Raw genomic sequence first — 14,840 nt, 5'->3', positions numbered from 1 at the left:
AGTGATGAAACAGCTGGAGGCACCCTGTGTAGATGAACTAAGGGCAGAAGTCCCCCCCCCCCCCCCCCCAGCAGGCATCAGTGACGTGGTGCCTGCTGGGGAAGTCTGCTTGGTAGTGAGCACACTGCCAGGCAGACAAAAAGCATTTTTAATATAGTAAAAATACAAATTAAAAGCAGGGAGGGGGTTAGGGATAGATTGTCAATAGGCAGGGACAGAAAAAAAAATAGGATGGTGGGAGCTACTCTTTAAGGGGTTAACAATATATAATATACACTGCTCCAAAAACTAAAGGGAACGCTTTATTTTACAGCTAAGACATCTTATCCCCTATCCAAAGCATAGGGGATAAGATGCCTGATTGCGGGGGTCCCGCCGCTGGGGACCCCTGTGATCTTGCACGTAGCACCCGTTACAATCAGTCCCCGGAGCATGTTCGCTCCGGGTCTGATTACTGGCGATCACGGGGGCCGGAGCATTGTGACGTCACGGCCTCACCGCCGTGTGACGTCATGCCCCGCCCCCTCAATGCAAGCCTATGGGAAGGGGCGTCAACCCTGTCAATTTGTTACTCGTGTAACCCTGTCAATTTGTTACTCTATTGGTTTTAGCAACTGTCACGCCCCATCCCATAGGCTTGCATTGAGGGGGCGAAGCGGGACGTCACACAGGGGTGGGGCTGTGACGCCACATTGCTCCGGCCCCCGTGATTGCCAGTAATCAGACCCGGAGCAAACATGCTCCGGGGACTGATTGTAATGGAGTGCTGCGTGCAAGGTCACGAGGGTCCCCAATGGCGGGACCCCTGCGATCAGGCATCTTAGGGGATAAGATGTCTTAGCGCCGGAGTGATCCCTTTATTTTTTGGAGCAGTGTATTTTATATATTGTTAAAGAATATGTTTGCTGAAACCAATATGATATTCACGAGTAACAAATTAACAGGGCTGATTCCCCTTAAATGCACCCCTTGGTAAGGTGCTACTATATCCCAGGCTGAAAAATGTAAGGGTTGTTTGCTGAAACCAATCTAACTAATAAGTAAGATGTATTAACAGGGCTGCTCCCTGTGAAATGCACCCCCTTGTAAGGCGTCCCAAACAGACTGATGTAAACAGTGTTTGCTTAAACCAATATAATCTTATTCTTATTAGCCTTCAAAAAGGCTTGCTGGGCTTTGTGGTACACAATGAGGCTTGTGTATGAATGGATAGGAGGTTGCCCTATGAACAGCCCACTCACACAGGCTGGGGATGAGCACATCTTCGCTGTGGATCCTTGTATAGCCCCTAAAGGATTTGTGCACTATGGATGTTATAGATCAGGAATGGATTTGGGTTCCTGGATTAGAATTGTGGCTTTTGTTCTCTCTTCTCTCTCTCTGCTCTCTGCTCTCTGCTCTCTGTCTTCTCTTCTTCTCATAACCCAGTGCCCCGAACCGGTAACACCGGAGACCGCACAACCGTAATCACCAGTACACATTACCAGTAAGCCGGGACCCCGTACCAGACAATAATATAAATACCTGATATCCGTGCATCCCGGTATCGTCGGCCCGAGGCTAGATATAATAATAATAATAATTTATTTATATAGCACCTAAAGATTCCGCAGCGCTTACAATATATATATATATATATATATATATATATATATATATATATATATATTATTTAAGCAAAGCCCCCGCAAGGCTATTTAGAAGCCAGGCCCCCCCAAGGCAATGTAGAAACCAGGACCCCGCAAGGCTAACTTAGAAGCCAGGACCCCGCAAGCCAAAGTTGTAGCCAAGGCCCCGCAAGGCTAATCCTTAAAACCATAGGATGATCCATCTAGGAGGACTAAAAAAAACACAGGGAGTTTTGGGGGCTGGGTATCTTTATAGGTCCTCTGACCCAACCCAGCTATTAATTGTTTAGTTTTTTTCTAGTGGATGGTCCTGATTTGGGATGGGAGACTGTATATCCCTTCTGTTCTGCCAGAGGGACGATGAGGAAACAGGCGTTCCAAGTAAATTATATATTGATTCACATATTCAATATGTCTACTTTATGATTGCATCATAAAGTTGACATGTTTTTACTTTTGGAAGACATCAGAGGGCTTCAAAGTTCAGCATCAATTTTCCAATTTTGCACAAAATTTTCAAAATCTGAATTTTTCAGGACCAGTTCAGTTTTGAAGTGGATTTGAAGGGCCTTCATATTAGAAATACCCCACAAATGACCCCATTATAAAAACTGTACCTCTCAAAGTATCCAAAATGACATTCAGTAAGTGTGTTAACCCTTTAGGTGTTTCACAGGAATGGCAGAAAAGTGAAGGAGAAAATTCAAAATCTTCATTTTTTTACACTCGCATATTCTTGTAGACCCAGTTTTTGAATTTTTACAAGGGGTAATAGAAGAAAAAGACCCACAAAATTTGTAACCCAATTTCTCTCGAGTAAGGAAATACCTCATGTGTATGTCAAGTGTTCGACGGGTGCAGTAGAGGGCTCAGAAGGGAAGGAGCAACAATGGGATTTTGGAGAGTGAATTTTGCTGAAATGGTTTTTGGAGGGCATGTCACATTTAGGAAGTCCCTATGGTGCCAGAACAGCAGAAAAATCCCACATGGCATACAATTTTGGAAACTACACCCCTCAAGGCACATAACAAGGGGTCCAGTGAGCCTTAACACCCCACAGGCGTTTTATGACTTTTCTTTAAAATCGGATGTGTAAATGGAAAAAAAAAATTCACTAAAGTGCAGTTTCCCCCCCCCCCCCCAAATTTACAATTTTTACAAAGGGTAATGGAAGAAAATGCCCCCCAAAATTTGTAACCCCATCTCTTCTGAGTATGGAAATACCCCATGTTAGGACGTAAAATGCTCTGCTGGTGAACTACAATGCTCATTAGAGAAGGAGTCACATTTGGCTTTTGGAAAGAAAATTTAGCTGAAATGGTTTTTAGGGGGCATGTCGCATTTAGGAAGCCCCTATGGTGCCAGGACAGCAAAAAACACATGACATACTATTTTGGAAACTACACCCTTTAAGGAACGTAACAAGGGGTACAGTGAGCCTTAACACCTCACAGGTGTTAATTTCACTAAAATACTGTTTCTTCCCCAAATGTAACATTTTTACAAGGGGTAATCGGAGAAAATGACCCCCAAAATTTGTAACCCCATTTCTTCTGAGTATGGAAATACCTCATATGTCGATGTAAAGTGCTCTGCTGGCACACTACAATGCTCAGAAGAGAAGGAGCGCCATTGATCTTTTGGAGAGAGAATTTGTTTGGAATGGAAGTCAGGGGCCATGTGCGTTTACAAAGCCCACCGTGGTGCCAGAACAGTGGACATGAGGACCCCATTTTGGAAACTACACCCCTCACAATTTCATAAGGGGTGCAGTGAGCATTTACACCCCACTGGTGTTTGACAGATCTTTGGAACAAAATTACATTTTCATTTTCACGGACCACTGTTCCAAAAATCTGTCAGACACCTGTGGGGCATATGCTCACCGTACCCCTTATTACTTTTCGCGAGGGGTGTAGTTTCCAAAATGGGGTCACATGAGGGGGGGGGTCCATTGTTCTGGCACTATGGGAGCTTTGTAAACACATGTGGCCTTCAATTTCAGACATATTTTCTCTTCAAAAGCCCAATGGCACTCCCTCTTTTCTGAGCATTGTAGTGCACCCGCAGAGCACTTTACATCCACTTATGGGGTATGTTCCTACTCAGAAGAAATGGGGTTACAAATTTTGGGGGTCTTTTTCCTATTTTTCCTTGTGAAAATAAAAAATTTAGGGTAACACCAGCATTTTAGTGAAATTTTTTTTTTTCATTTTCCCATCCAACTTTAATGAAAATTCATCAAACACCTGTGGGGTATTAAGGCTCACTATACCCCTTGCTACATTCCGTGAGGGGTGTAGTTTCCAAAATGGGGTCACATGTCGGTATTTTTTTTTTGGCGTTTATGTCCGAACCGCTGTAAAATCAAATTTTTTTCCTTTTACTGCTTGTGAAAATAAAAAGTATGGGGCAACTGTTTTTTACACTAACAGGCTGGTGTAGCCCCCAACTTTTCCTTTTCATAAGGGGTAAAAGGAGAATAAGCCCCCACAATATGTAGTGCAATTTCTCCCGAGTACGGAAATACCCCATATGTGGCCCTAAACTGTTTCCTTGAAATACGACAGGGCTCCTAAGTGAGAGAGTGCCATGCGCATTTGAGGACTACATTAGGGATTGCATAGGGGTGGACATAGGGGTATTCTACGCCAGTGTTTCCCAAACAAGGTGCCTCCAGCTGTTGCTAAACTCCCAGCATGCCTGGACAGTCAGTGGCTGTCCGGAAATGCTGGGAGTTGTTGTTTTGCAACAGCTGAAGGCTCCGTTTTGGAAACACTCCTGCTCAACAAGTTTTTCATTTTTATTGGGGGGGGGGGGACTGTGTAACGGGGTATATATGTAGTGTTTTACCCTTTATTATGTGTTAGTGTAGTGTTTTTAGCGTACATTCGCACTGGCGGGTTTACAGTGAGTTTCCCACTGGAGTTTGCGCTGTGGCGAAAAATTTGCCACAGCTCAAACTTGAAGCAGAAAACTCACTGTAAACTGGCCCATGTGAATGTACCCTGTACATTCACATGGGGGGGAGGGGCAAACCTCCAGCTGTTTCAAAACTACAACTCCCAGCATGTACTGACAGATCGTGCATGCTGGGAGTTTTACTTTTGCAACAGCATGAGGCACACTGGTTGGAAAACCTTCATTTAGTTTCTGTTACCTAACTCAGTATTTTCCAATCAGTGTGCCTCCAGCTGTTGCAAAACTGCAACTCCCAGCATGTACTGATCGCCGAAGGGCATGCTGGGGGTGTAGTTATGCAACAGCTGGAGGTAAGCAACTACAACTCCCAGCATGCTGAGACAGCTGTTTGCTGTTTGGACATGCTGGAATTTGCAGTTTTGCAACATCTGGAGGGCTACAGTTTAGAGACCAGTGCACAGTGATCTCCAAACTGTGGCCCTCCAGATGTTGCAAAACTACAAATCCCAGCATGCCCAGACAGCAAACTGTTTTGTGGGCATGCTAGGAGTTATAGTTTTGCAAGATCTAGAGGGCCACGGTTTAGAGACCACTGTACAGTGGTCTCAGATTGTAGCCCTCCAGATGTTGTTAGGCAACTCACCGGCTTCCGTAGGATCCAGGGAGCCGCATCGCCATGCTCTTCAGCCGCTGATCACCGCAGCTAATCGCCGCCTGCTGCCGCCGCCGATGGGTGAGTGGGCTTCGGCGCCGGTCCCTGTTGGTTTCAGGGATCGGGGACCCCTGCCCCCGATCTGCTATTGGTCGTTGCTTCTTGATGACCAATAGCAGGGATAAGAGGGGTGGCACCCCTGCCACCTGACTCCTATCCCTTCAGAGGGATTGTGGGTGTCTTGGACAACCCTAATCCCCCTTATAATCTGGGTCACCATAGACCCGTATGACCCGGAATCGGTGAATTCACCGGAGATTTGTGGAGATCGCCGACATGGGGGGGGTCTGGTGACCCCCTGGGCATTTGCGTGGGGTGCCTGCGTACAAGTACGCCCTGGGTCCTTAAGTACCAGGGAGCAAAGGAGTACCTATACGCCCTGGGTACCTAAGTGGTTAAAACCCACAAAGAAAACTACACTCCACTCTTAGTAAATCAGGGCCCTTAACTTATTAGTCAAATCACTTTCTACTTATGGCAATATTTCTTTGAAAAAAGTAACTTTGAGAAAAAAGAAAACTGTTTGAAAACTGCACAGTGTAAATTGACACCAACTCACTTATTAGTCTAATGAAGTCACTTGGGTAATCTCCAGCACTGGCAGCCTGATTAGATTTCCAGGTGCAATAATCAAACTCCCAAGCCATAGCCAGAAGATTAATGGAAAATGTAGGCTGTATAAACCTATGTTCACACTGTAAAATTTTACTAGAATTCAGAGCCAGAAAATTTCCAGCTGGACAGTTCAAAAATGCACCACAGACAGCAATGTATTTTCAAGCAGATTCCACCCTAAGGTTTGACTTTTCAATTCTTACTGCAGAGGCCAGTATATGAATTTATAAACTAGATGTTTCCAGGGTGGAAATTCTGCAGAGTGCATGGTGCAGTACAATCCCATTGAAAACAACGGGAATCTGTTGCAAAAGAATTTCCAAGCAGAATCTGTCTGCTGGATGTTCCTTGTATATTCCGCTGTGTGAGCGAGGCCTTAGAGAACCCCCATCATTGTGGAATTGTAAACTGGAGCTAATCATAACATAATAATAACCTATGCTGCACTAGCGAAAACAAATTCTTAAAATGCTTCTTTAAACATGTATTCCCAGTTCTACAATTTATGTCCTATTGTGCTGGGGCCAACATAAAAATAGTAATAAAATATGCCTTTCTTGCTCCGACCTCCTGTAAAGTCTTCCAGTCCCCTGCTGAATGCTTCGGCTTCTACTTTGAGATAGGTCTATCTCGAAAGGGAGAGCTCGCTCAGCCAATCACCAGCTGCAGCAGTGTTCCATCTCGAAAGTAACAGCTGAAGCATTTATTGGAGGATCGGATGACTTCACCGGGGGACGCCTAAGGGAGTGAGGTAGGAGAGTATATGTATTTATTTTTTCACATCGGCCCAGTATAATAGAATATCATTTTTAGAAAACGGAATACCCCTTTGCTATTGTATGTTTAGGTATCACTGTTTTACAGTATATTCAGACAAGCATGTTTTTCTGTATTGTATTTCATATATAAAAATGTATTCTTTTTTGTAATTACATTTTCAGACAATAAATTTCAGCATTATACCTCCTGTCATCAGAACTGCCTACATCGGGGTATGCGCTTTTCTGTGGACTACATTTCTCTGCTATATACGTAATCGAGACATTGATCAGGTGACGGCAAGATTTCTTCAGGCCATTCCAATAATTGGCAATAAAATGATCAATGAAAAAACAAAAGATAAAGACAGAAAGGAGAAATGAATTCTGTTGCAATGCTGCCAATCCTGTGGGTTACAATTTTAAACCTAGTCCTTCATTTTGTAGAAGCAACATGTCCTGGTGTAAACAAAATGATTCTGAGAACAATCCAGACACAATAATATCATCTCACTAATACTAAAGGCTGTGTTCTCACATTCACGCTTTTGTTATGTTTTTCTTTTGTTTATAAAATCAGAACCTATACTGTGTAGATATGCACATGCATTTTTCAAACTGATATTTGACTGCAGATCAAAAACACAAATGTGTTCATAGATTCTTCCTGTCCCCATAGATCATTGTCATAAATTAGAAGCACATTATAGACACTCTTCAAGGGACTGAGCAGATAGCTTATAGGGAGAGAAAACGACATTGTAATTAGGACATGAGACTAAAGATTTATGCATATGCAGAGGTGGGCTTATGGGTGCGCAGATGAAGAAGGCAGGAAAGCTCGGAAAGGCGGCTCCCGTCTTCCTTGCACAAAGAGACATATTTGCATACTAGCAACACATCCTGTACTCAGAAACGGCTGGATCAATTTTTGTAAGTAACACTTTTTTTTACTCTGCACTAAAACGCTGTATATTGTGTTTATGGGGGCGAACCAGATGTCAGTTTCCCTTTTAAGTCTCATAGAAGCATTCTCCCTCCCCCACCACCCTGTTTGATAGATGCACAAGGTTAAAGGGGTACTCCGCTGCTCAGCTGCCACACCCCCTCCCATAGCCTTGCATCGAGGGGTGGGGGCGTGACATCATGAGGGGGCGGGGTTATGACCTCACAAGCTCCCGGCGTCTGCTCCAGCGTTTGGAACAGTTTGTTCCAAATGCTGAGCAGCGGAGTACCCCTTTAAGCTTTCAGCACGGAAACTTTTTCATCCATCATGTAGATCAGGGGTGGGCGGGGGGAGGTGGCATGCATTCTGCAGCTCAGCCTGGTCTTCACGACTCCTGAGAAGAAAAATATGATTTTATAACTTTGCAAACAGTCATCTGCTAATGAACAGACATCATTTGTTTTATTCTCTATCACATATGCCCATGTCTGCAGCTCTGATCATGATACTTAAAGGGGTACTCCGGTGAAAACCTTTTTTCTTTTAAATCAACTGGTGGCAGAAAGTTAAACATATTTGTAAATTATCACAAATGAAGAAGTCAGAAATAAAGTCGCACTCACTCAAATCTTCAGCAACGTAGAAGTCTTTATTGCATATATTCGGAGCTGAACAATCAAAAGTCCATGGTGGGGAGCGAGAGTCAGCCGGCTCTCCTGACGTGGGACACACCTGTGGGAGCGACTAGTTTCACGTCACGTGGGACGCTTCTTCCGGCTCAGTTACCTGAGTGCAACTTTATTTCTGACTTCTTCATTTGTGATACTATCTATACCACTTGGACACTCACTAGTCAGCACCCTCAGATACAGCGTTACTTCGGAAGATACTTTTGAGTCTTGCTGCATGGTGTGAACTACACCTATACACTGTGTTAATGATCTGACAGCATAACGCCCATAGTGCAGTGCCTGGACTTTCTACCTTGCTATCGTCTCTAACAGATATTTGTAAATTACTTCTATTAGAAAATCTTAATCCTTCCAGTACTGATTAGCTGCTGAATGATACAGAGGAAATTCCTTTATTTTTGGAACACTGATGACATCACGAACACAGTGCTCTCTGCTGACATATCTGTCCATTTTAGCAACCATGCATAGCAGATGTATGCTAAGGGCAGCATGGTGGCTCAGTGGTTAGCACTGCTGCCTTGCAGTGCTGGAGACTTAGGTTCAAATCCCACTAAGGACAACAATAAATAAAGCGTTATCATTATTATAATAACATCAGCAGAGAGAACTGTGGTCTTGATGTCATCAGAGAGCATTCCAAAAAGAAAAGAATTTCCTCTGTAGTATTCAGCAGCTAATAAGTACAGGAAGGATTAAGATTTTTTAATAGAAGTAATTTACAAATATGTTTCACTTTCTGCCACCAGTTGATTTAAAAGAAAAAAGGTTTTCACCAGAGTACCTATTTAAAGGTGAATGAGCAGTTACTCCTCTGCCAACTGCTAACTTCACTCATTATGGGTGAAATGTATCAAAACTTGTGCAGTAGGACAGGGGAGCTGGTAAGATTCCAGCTTTTTTTTTTTTTTTAGAGGCCTTTTAAAAAGGAAAGTAACAATCTGAATGGTTTCTATGGGCAACTATCCTACTGTTCTTCTGTAAAAGTTATTATAAATCCTATTTTATAAAAACAAGTACAGTTTGTACATATTTCAGTTCCCATTTTAGCAGTCAGCAAGATCAGAGGTCCAGGGAACATAAAAAGGTTATAGTTTCTTTTTTTTTTATTAACACAGATTTTGCACTAATTTTTTGCACAAAATTATTAATAATGTGAACCACTTGAACACACTCTATAATGAATGCCACCAAGTGCATTCCTGGTCCTTACTCTGATATGAAGGCCATTCAAGTAAGGACCAGGAAGTGTGTACAGGTGATTCTAGCATTTATAAGGAAAAGCAATAAATTGGTGTATATCACATGTGAGGTCCTGTGTTTGTATTGGGTTCAGGAGTCCACATATAGCTTGTATCAGGCATCTATTCTACAAGTCTCATACAATCCCCTCTGTAATGCACTTAACACATCTCTATACACTATCTTGTGAATCCTAAAGTACTTTAAATACAAACTATATTTTGTGAATAATATTCAACAACATATAATGTAACATTTTTATTGAGTCTTTTGCATATTACTGGCACACAGTTCTTAGTGTAATATACTGATATACACTGACAGAGATATGATTCTAATAATGATAATAATGTATTATGATTAAATAAGGTTACAATTTGTTTTAGAAATATTGTTTTGGGCACATTAGGAAATTAGTTTATTCAATCTTCTAGGTTATTTGTTGTGTACATTTGTTAATTTCAACCAATCATCCAATGAAATGTCAGAGAATATGAAATCCAAAAACATGGGTTGGAACTGAAAACAAGAAGCAGTCATCAGATGTATCTGATAGATTTATAATAAAATATATTTAGAAATAATGGAGATAATAAACTAGAAAGACTTACAGTATGTGACCAAAGCTAAAATAGTTAGAACAATTAATAGTGATCCAGGAAAATTGGGCTAGCAAGCAGATGAAAAAGTGGGTGATTTGGACAGCCACCAACTTTAAAATTCACTGGGTCAGGTGAATTAGGGGGTTGGGCCATTTGATCGCTGACCGGGCCTCCCTGGCTTCCAGGCCCAATAGCAGGGGCGTACCCTATCTCTATGGTAGATAAGCCACTGGTCTGCAGGTTATTATTTAGCATTTTAAAGAATCTTTCCTAGCCAGTCAGTGTAAATGTTTTTCCACAGTTTCACTAAAAATACTGAAGATTTTTGTATCAGTTTTTGAGTTTTACATTTCTTATAATAGTAACTGTTTTATGATCACAAACAACTTGTAAATTGATTGTCAGACCCCACTTTTGGAACAGATATGTAGAATGTGAACAGTCATGATGACCTGTGATTTTTAGGACATTGCTTGTTACTGTTTACATATACATTTGAAAAATGTGATGTTTTCTGGAATAATGTGAATAATAAACAATACAATTGTTCAGTAGTTTGTGTTTTTGATGGTTGAAAATGATATCCTTGCACACTTTTTTTTCATGTAATTTTTCAGCCCCTGTGCTTTTAGGATTACAATAAACTTGTGAAGGATTAGTTGTGATTACTTCAATAGATTTGACTCACATTGGTACAATTTCCTGGGTTCAATTCCACAAATCCAGTCATACAGAGGCTTGTAGCTTCTGGGCCCTGATGCAAAATCTGCAACAGTACCATGTGCCAATTATAATACTGGTCTCTTATGGAACAGATGGGCTATTGAACCCCCTTAGGCACAAGGGCCCTGGTGTCAGGGCCAGCCTTAGGGGTGAGCGAGCTGTGCGGCCGCACAGGGCGCCATAGCAACAGGGGCGCCGGGCGGCTGACACAGCTCACACGAGGTATATGTAATTTGTATTGCCCGACGTGCAGTTCCGGGCACCGGGCAGGTAACTTCTTCAGACATTTAGTGCTGCTTCGGGCAAGCAGCACTAAATGCCGGTGTAATGAAGAAAATTGTGTCCTGTGGCGGAATGTGACCCTCCGCACAGGGACACAGTTTTCTGCTTTGCAGGCCGCTCCCTCTCATTCCATTCCCACTACCCTCCCTCAACTGTGTCCCTATGCGGAGGGTCACATTCCGCTTCAGGGCACAGTTTTCTTCATTACATAGGGAGGTTTCACTTACCCCTCTCTCCTCCGCGTCTCTGGTTGGCTGGCCGGCCCGAGTCTGAAGGGATGTCGCGCATGTGACGTCCCTCCGCAGACCCGCACAGGAGGACGTCAGTGACGCCGGAGAGAAGCGCAGTGCAGGACAGGTAAGTGTGTCTGTGTGTGTGTGCATGTGTGGGTGTCTGTGTGTGTGGGTGTCTGCCTGTGTGTGTGTGGGTGTCTGTCTGTGTGTGTGAGTCCGGGGGGGGGGGAAACCTGCTACTACCTAATGTGGGGAACCTGCTTCTACCTAATGTGGGGAACCTGCTTCTACCTAATGTGGGGAGCCTGCGACTATCTAATGTGGGGAACCTGCTTCTACCTAATGTGGGGAACCTGCGACTACCTAATGTGGGGAGCCTGCTTCTACCTAATGTGGGGAACCTGCTACTACCTATTGTGGGGAACTATACTGCACCTAATGTGGGGAACTATACTGCACCTAATGTGGGGAACTATACTGCCAACCTAATGTGGAGAACTATACTGTACCTAATGTGGGGAACTATACTGCCAACCTAATGTGGAGAACTATACTGCACCTAATGTGTGGGAACTATACTGCACCTAATGTGGGGGAACTATACTGCATCTGATTAAGGGGGGCAGGGGACTGGTGAAGGAGTACATGGGACTGATTAAGGGGGCCGGGGACTGATTAAATATTTTAAAAAATTGTCACAAAGATTTTTTTTCCTCTTTGTGTACGTTTATGGGGGGGGGGGGAGGCACAAGGTTAGCTCCCACAGGGCACCTGAACACCTAAGGCCGGCCCTGCCTGGTGGGACTGCTACTTCTGCACCCCCTAAAGCTGCACCACTGCAGTCATACAAGTGATCAGTTTGTAGAGAGAAAAAGTAACATACAGCAGTAAGTATATTTTAGCTATTTTCTCCAACAGTCTGCGAAGTCAAAATTGCATAGAAATGTTTTCCACTGTTGGATAACTTTTCTTGTCTGCTCCTCGATCAAAAGACTCATATAGCCAATAAATAGATTCTGTAACAACTAGTCTAACAAAATGTTTACACAGAAATATTTTCCACAGGAAAAAACTGTTCTGGATTTTGGTAGCAGAAATCTGAGGTAGAGCTTTGAATTTGAGCATGGATTATAGCCTCATTCAATAAGGTTAAAAGGGTATTCTGGTGGATTTAAATAAGACTATTACCCCAAGATATATAAATTACTAATAAAGTGTTACCACAAAGTTGGCATATGGACACCTTGAAGTTAATTTTACACTGCAGAATTTCCAAAAGGAATTTCCACTAGATATCCCTCGGGATGTTCTTGTCCAATTAGGGACAAATGATCTGGTGTGCAATGAGGTTTTGGAGGTCAAGCAAGCTTATCACACACTTGATAATGAGATACAGAAGATTGCGTCCACTGTTTCATTCTTGGCTGTTCTTCCTGTGCAAAATCTTCAGTATGATAAGCAAATGTGTATTAGGAAAGTTAACTCATGGCTTGGTGAATGGTGTCAGAAGCAAGGATTTGGCTTTGTGTTTTACGATATCTCCAGATGGAATAGAAAGGAACTGTAAAAGAAAGATGGTTTGTATCTTTCTCTCAAGGGAACGCATGTCCTTAGGGAGCAGTTCAAAGTTTTTTCTAAAAAATATTTCAACTAGAAAGGTAAGGGGGGGGGGTAATAGTGATAATCCATCAGTCATATTGCCCCCCAAAACAATGCCAGAGTATACAAGTAGGACATAGGTTAAAAAAAAGACAAGCTCAGAGTCTTGTCTACAAATGCTCTTAGTTTAAGAAGTAAGATCAGGGGGGGGCGTGGCCGGAAGCGGAGGAGAGCAGACGCGGATGTAGAGGGCTCTCCCCTCAGCTCTGATATAGCGGCACAAATCGGCAGTTAACCCTCACAAATTCCTCTTTGACTAACCTCATCTGACAGGGCTTGCGGTGCGGAACGGAAAGAGACTACCCCGGCCTTTCTACGCTCGCTGAGACCGGAGTTATTGTGGCCGGAGATCCGGAAGGCGCGAACATAGCGGCGCTGCCGGCGCCATTTTGCCACCCAGGCTGTGAGCTACTCACCAGAGGTACGGAGGAGATTCATGTGAGCTGGGGGAGCAGATGAAGTAACTGCTGCTCTTGGACGTCCGGCTGCTGGTATCCCGACCCCCTAATCGCTGCCCGCACTCGGCTGCGCTGCTTGGAGTAGAGAGGGGGAGACGGGTAGTGGAGACGCTGACGCCATCTTGCCTGCCTGCTGCTGCGCTCACACATCCTCATTAGCAGCACCCCTCCACCGAGACCGTGAGGAGGGAGAGGAAAGGGGAGAAGTGGGGGACGCAGTGGCATCGTTTTGAAAGTGCTCCCCTGGCTTTTGATGAAAACAACCTAAAAGACTGTGAGTACTCTGATGACAAACCACCTGTGGCAGAGTTGGGATATAGCCTTGTGGAGGAAACTGTACTACCTGTCAGCCATATTGTTCTTACCCTGGTACCCAAACTACTAAGTGGGACAGCAGTCTCTGCAAAAGTTACTTACAAGGCTCCAGCGCTGGATGAGCTGTACCCTTAGATCTGTGGCTTATGGTTTACAGTAACATTTCATCTCCCTTTTCCATACTAGTCAACATATTGTATGCTGCATATTGTGATACTGAAGTGATGATAACTTAAAGAATCTAATACAAGAAAAGTGCTACCTTTTACAGTATATTATTATCAGCTTACCCACGGCTTCCCCTAAAGGGTCCAGTGTCATTAAACAAATTGCCACTGGGGGGTGCTGTTTCCTCGCTTATTCTCAGTCACTGCAGATGGACTTTGATGTTTCCTCCTCTTCCTTTTACCTGCCTTAATGGCCTGTGAGGCTTCTTTTACTGAGGGACTGTTGTAACATGTCTAGGAGGCGCTCGAAAAAAAAAGATACCAATAAACTCACCGAATACTACTCATTGAGAAACAAATCTGTTCCTATTTGCAACTTCGCTGACGAAGAAAGTGATTTCTCAGACTTACCTTGTAATTATACCACAGGTGACCAAACATCTCTATCTACTCCTTTGGGAGCTGAATCTGTAATTCCAAAAACCAACTCACAACTAAGCTCTATATCGGCAGCTGTTACCCATATGTCCAACCCCTCCATTAAACCGCCTGATATGACATCCAAACTGGAGGATAAAATGCCTGCTAGCATGGAATCTACAATGAGAAACTTATTCCAAGAATTCAGAGACTCTTTACAGAAAGATGTACTGTCATCCATAAGCGTACTTTCTAAAGAAGTGGCACAAATAGGTGAACGTACAGCAAACTTGGAGGACAAACTGGAAAAATTCACAGACGCTCACAATGCACTAGTGGACTCTCAAAATGAGACGACAGACGACATTGTTTCCATTCAATTAAAATTAGCGGACCTGGAAGACAGATCCAGGAGGAATAATATCCGCTTCAGAGGAATACCTGAGTCAGTGCAAAACTCAGAACT

General features: G+C 43.3%; 1 protein-coding gene across 4 annotated transcripts in view; it reads left to right on the top strand.

The window, feature by feature from the left end:
• MPV17L (MPV17 mitochondrial inner membrane protein like) overlaps positions 1 to 10,666 on the top strand; it is a 210,876-nt gene extending 200,210 nt beyond the window's left edge. For all 4 annotated transcript variants that reach the window (XM_056542831.1, XM_056542830.1, XM_056542833.1 and 1 more), the window contains one exon: positions 6,819 to 10,666. In XM_056542831.1, coding sequence (XP_056398806.1) covers positions 6,819 to 7,019 — 201 coding nt within the window. In that variant the 3' untranslated portion in view covers positions 7,020 to 10,666. The remainder of the gene's footprint in view (positions 1 to 6,818) is intronic.
• The last annotated feature ends 4,174 nt before the right edge of the window (positions 10,667 to 14,840 follow it).

Source organism: Hyla sarda, chromosome 10 (assembly GCF_029499605.1).
Source record: "Hyla sarda isolate aHylSar1 chromosome 10, aHylSar1.hap1, whole genome shotgun sequence".
Classification (NCBI taxonomy): Eukaryota; Metazoa; Chordata; class Amphibia; order Anura; family Hylidae; genus Hyla; species Hyla sarda.
Note: the sequence above shows the minus strand (reverse complement) of the source record. Positions and strands in the feature narration are given on the sequence as shown.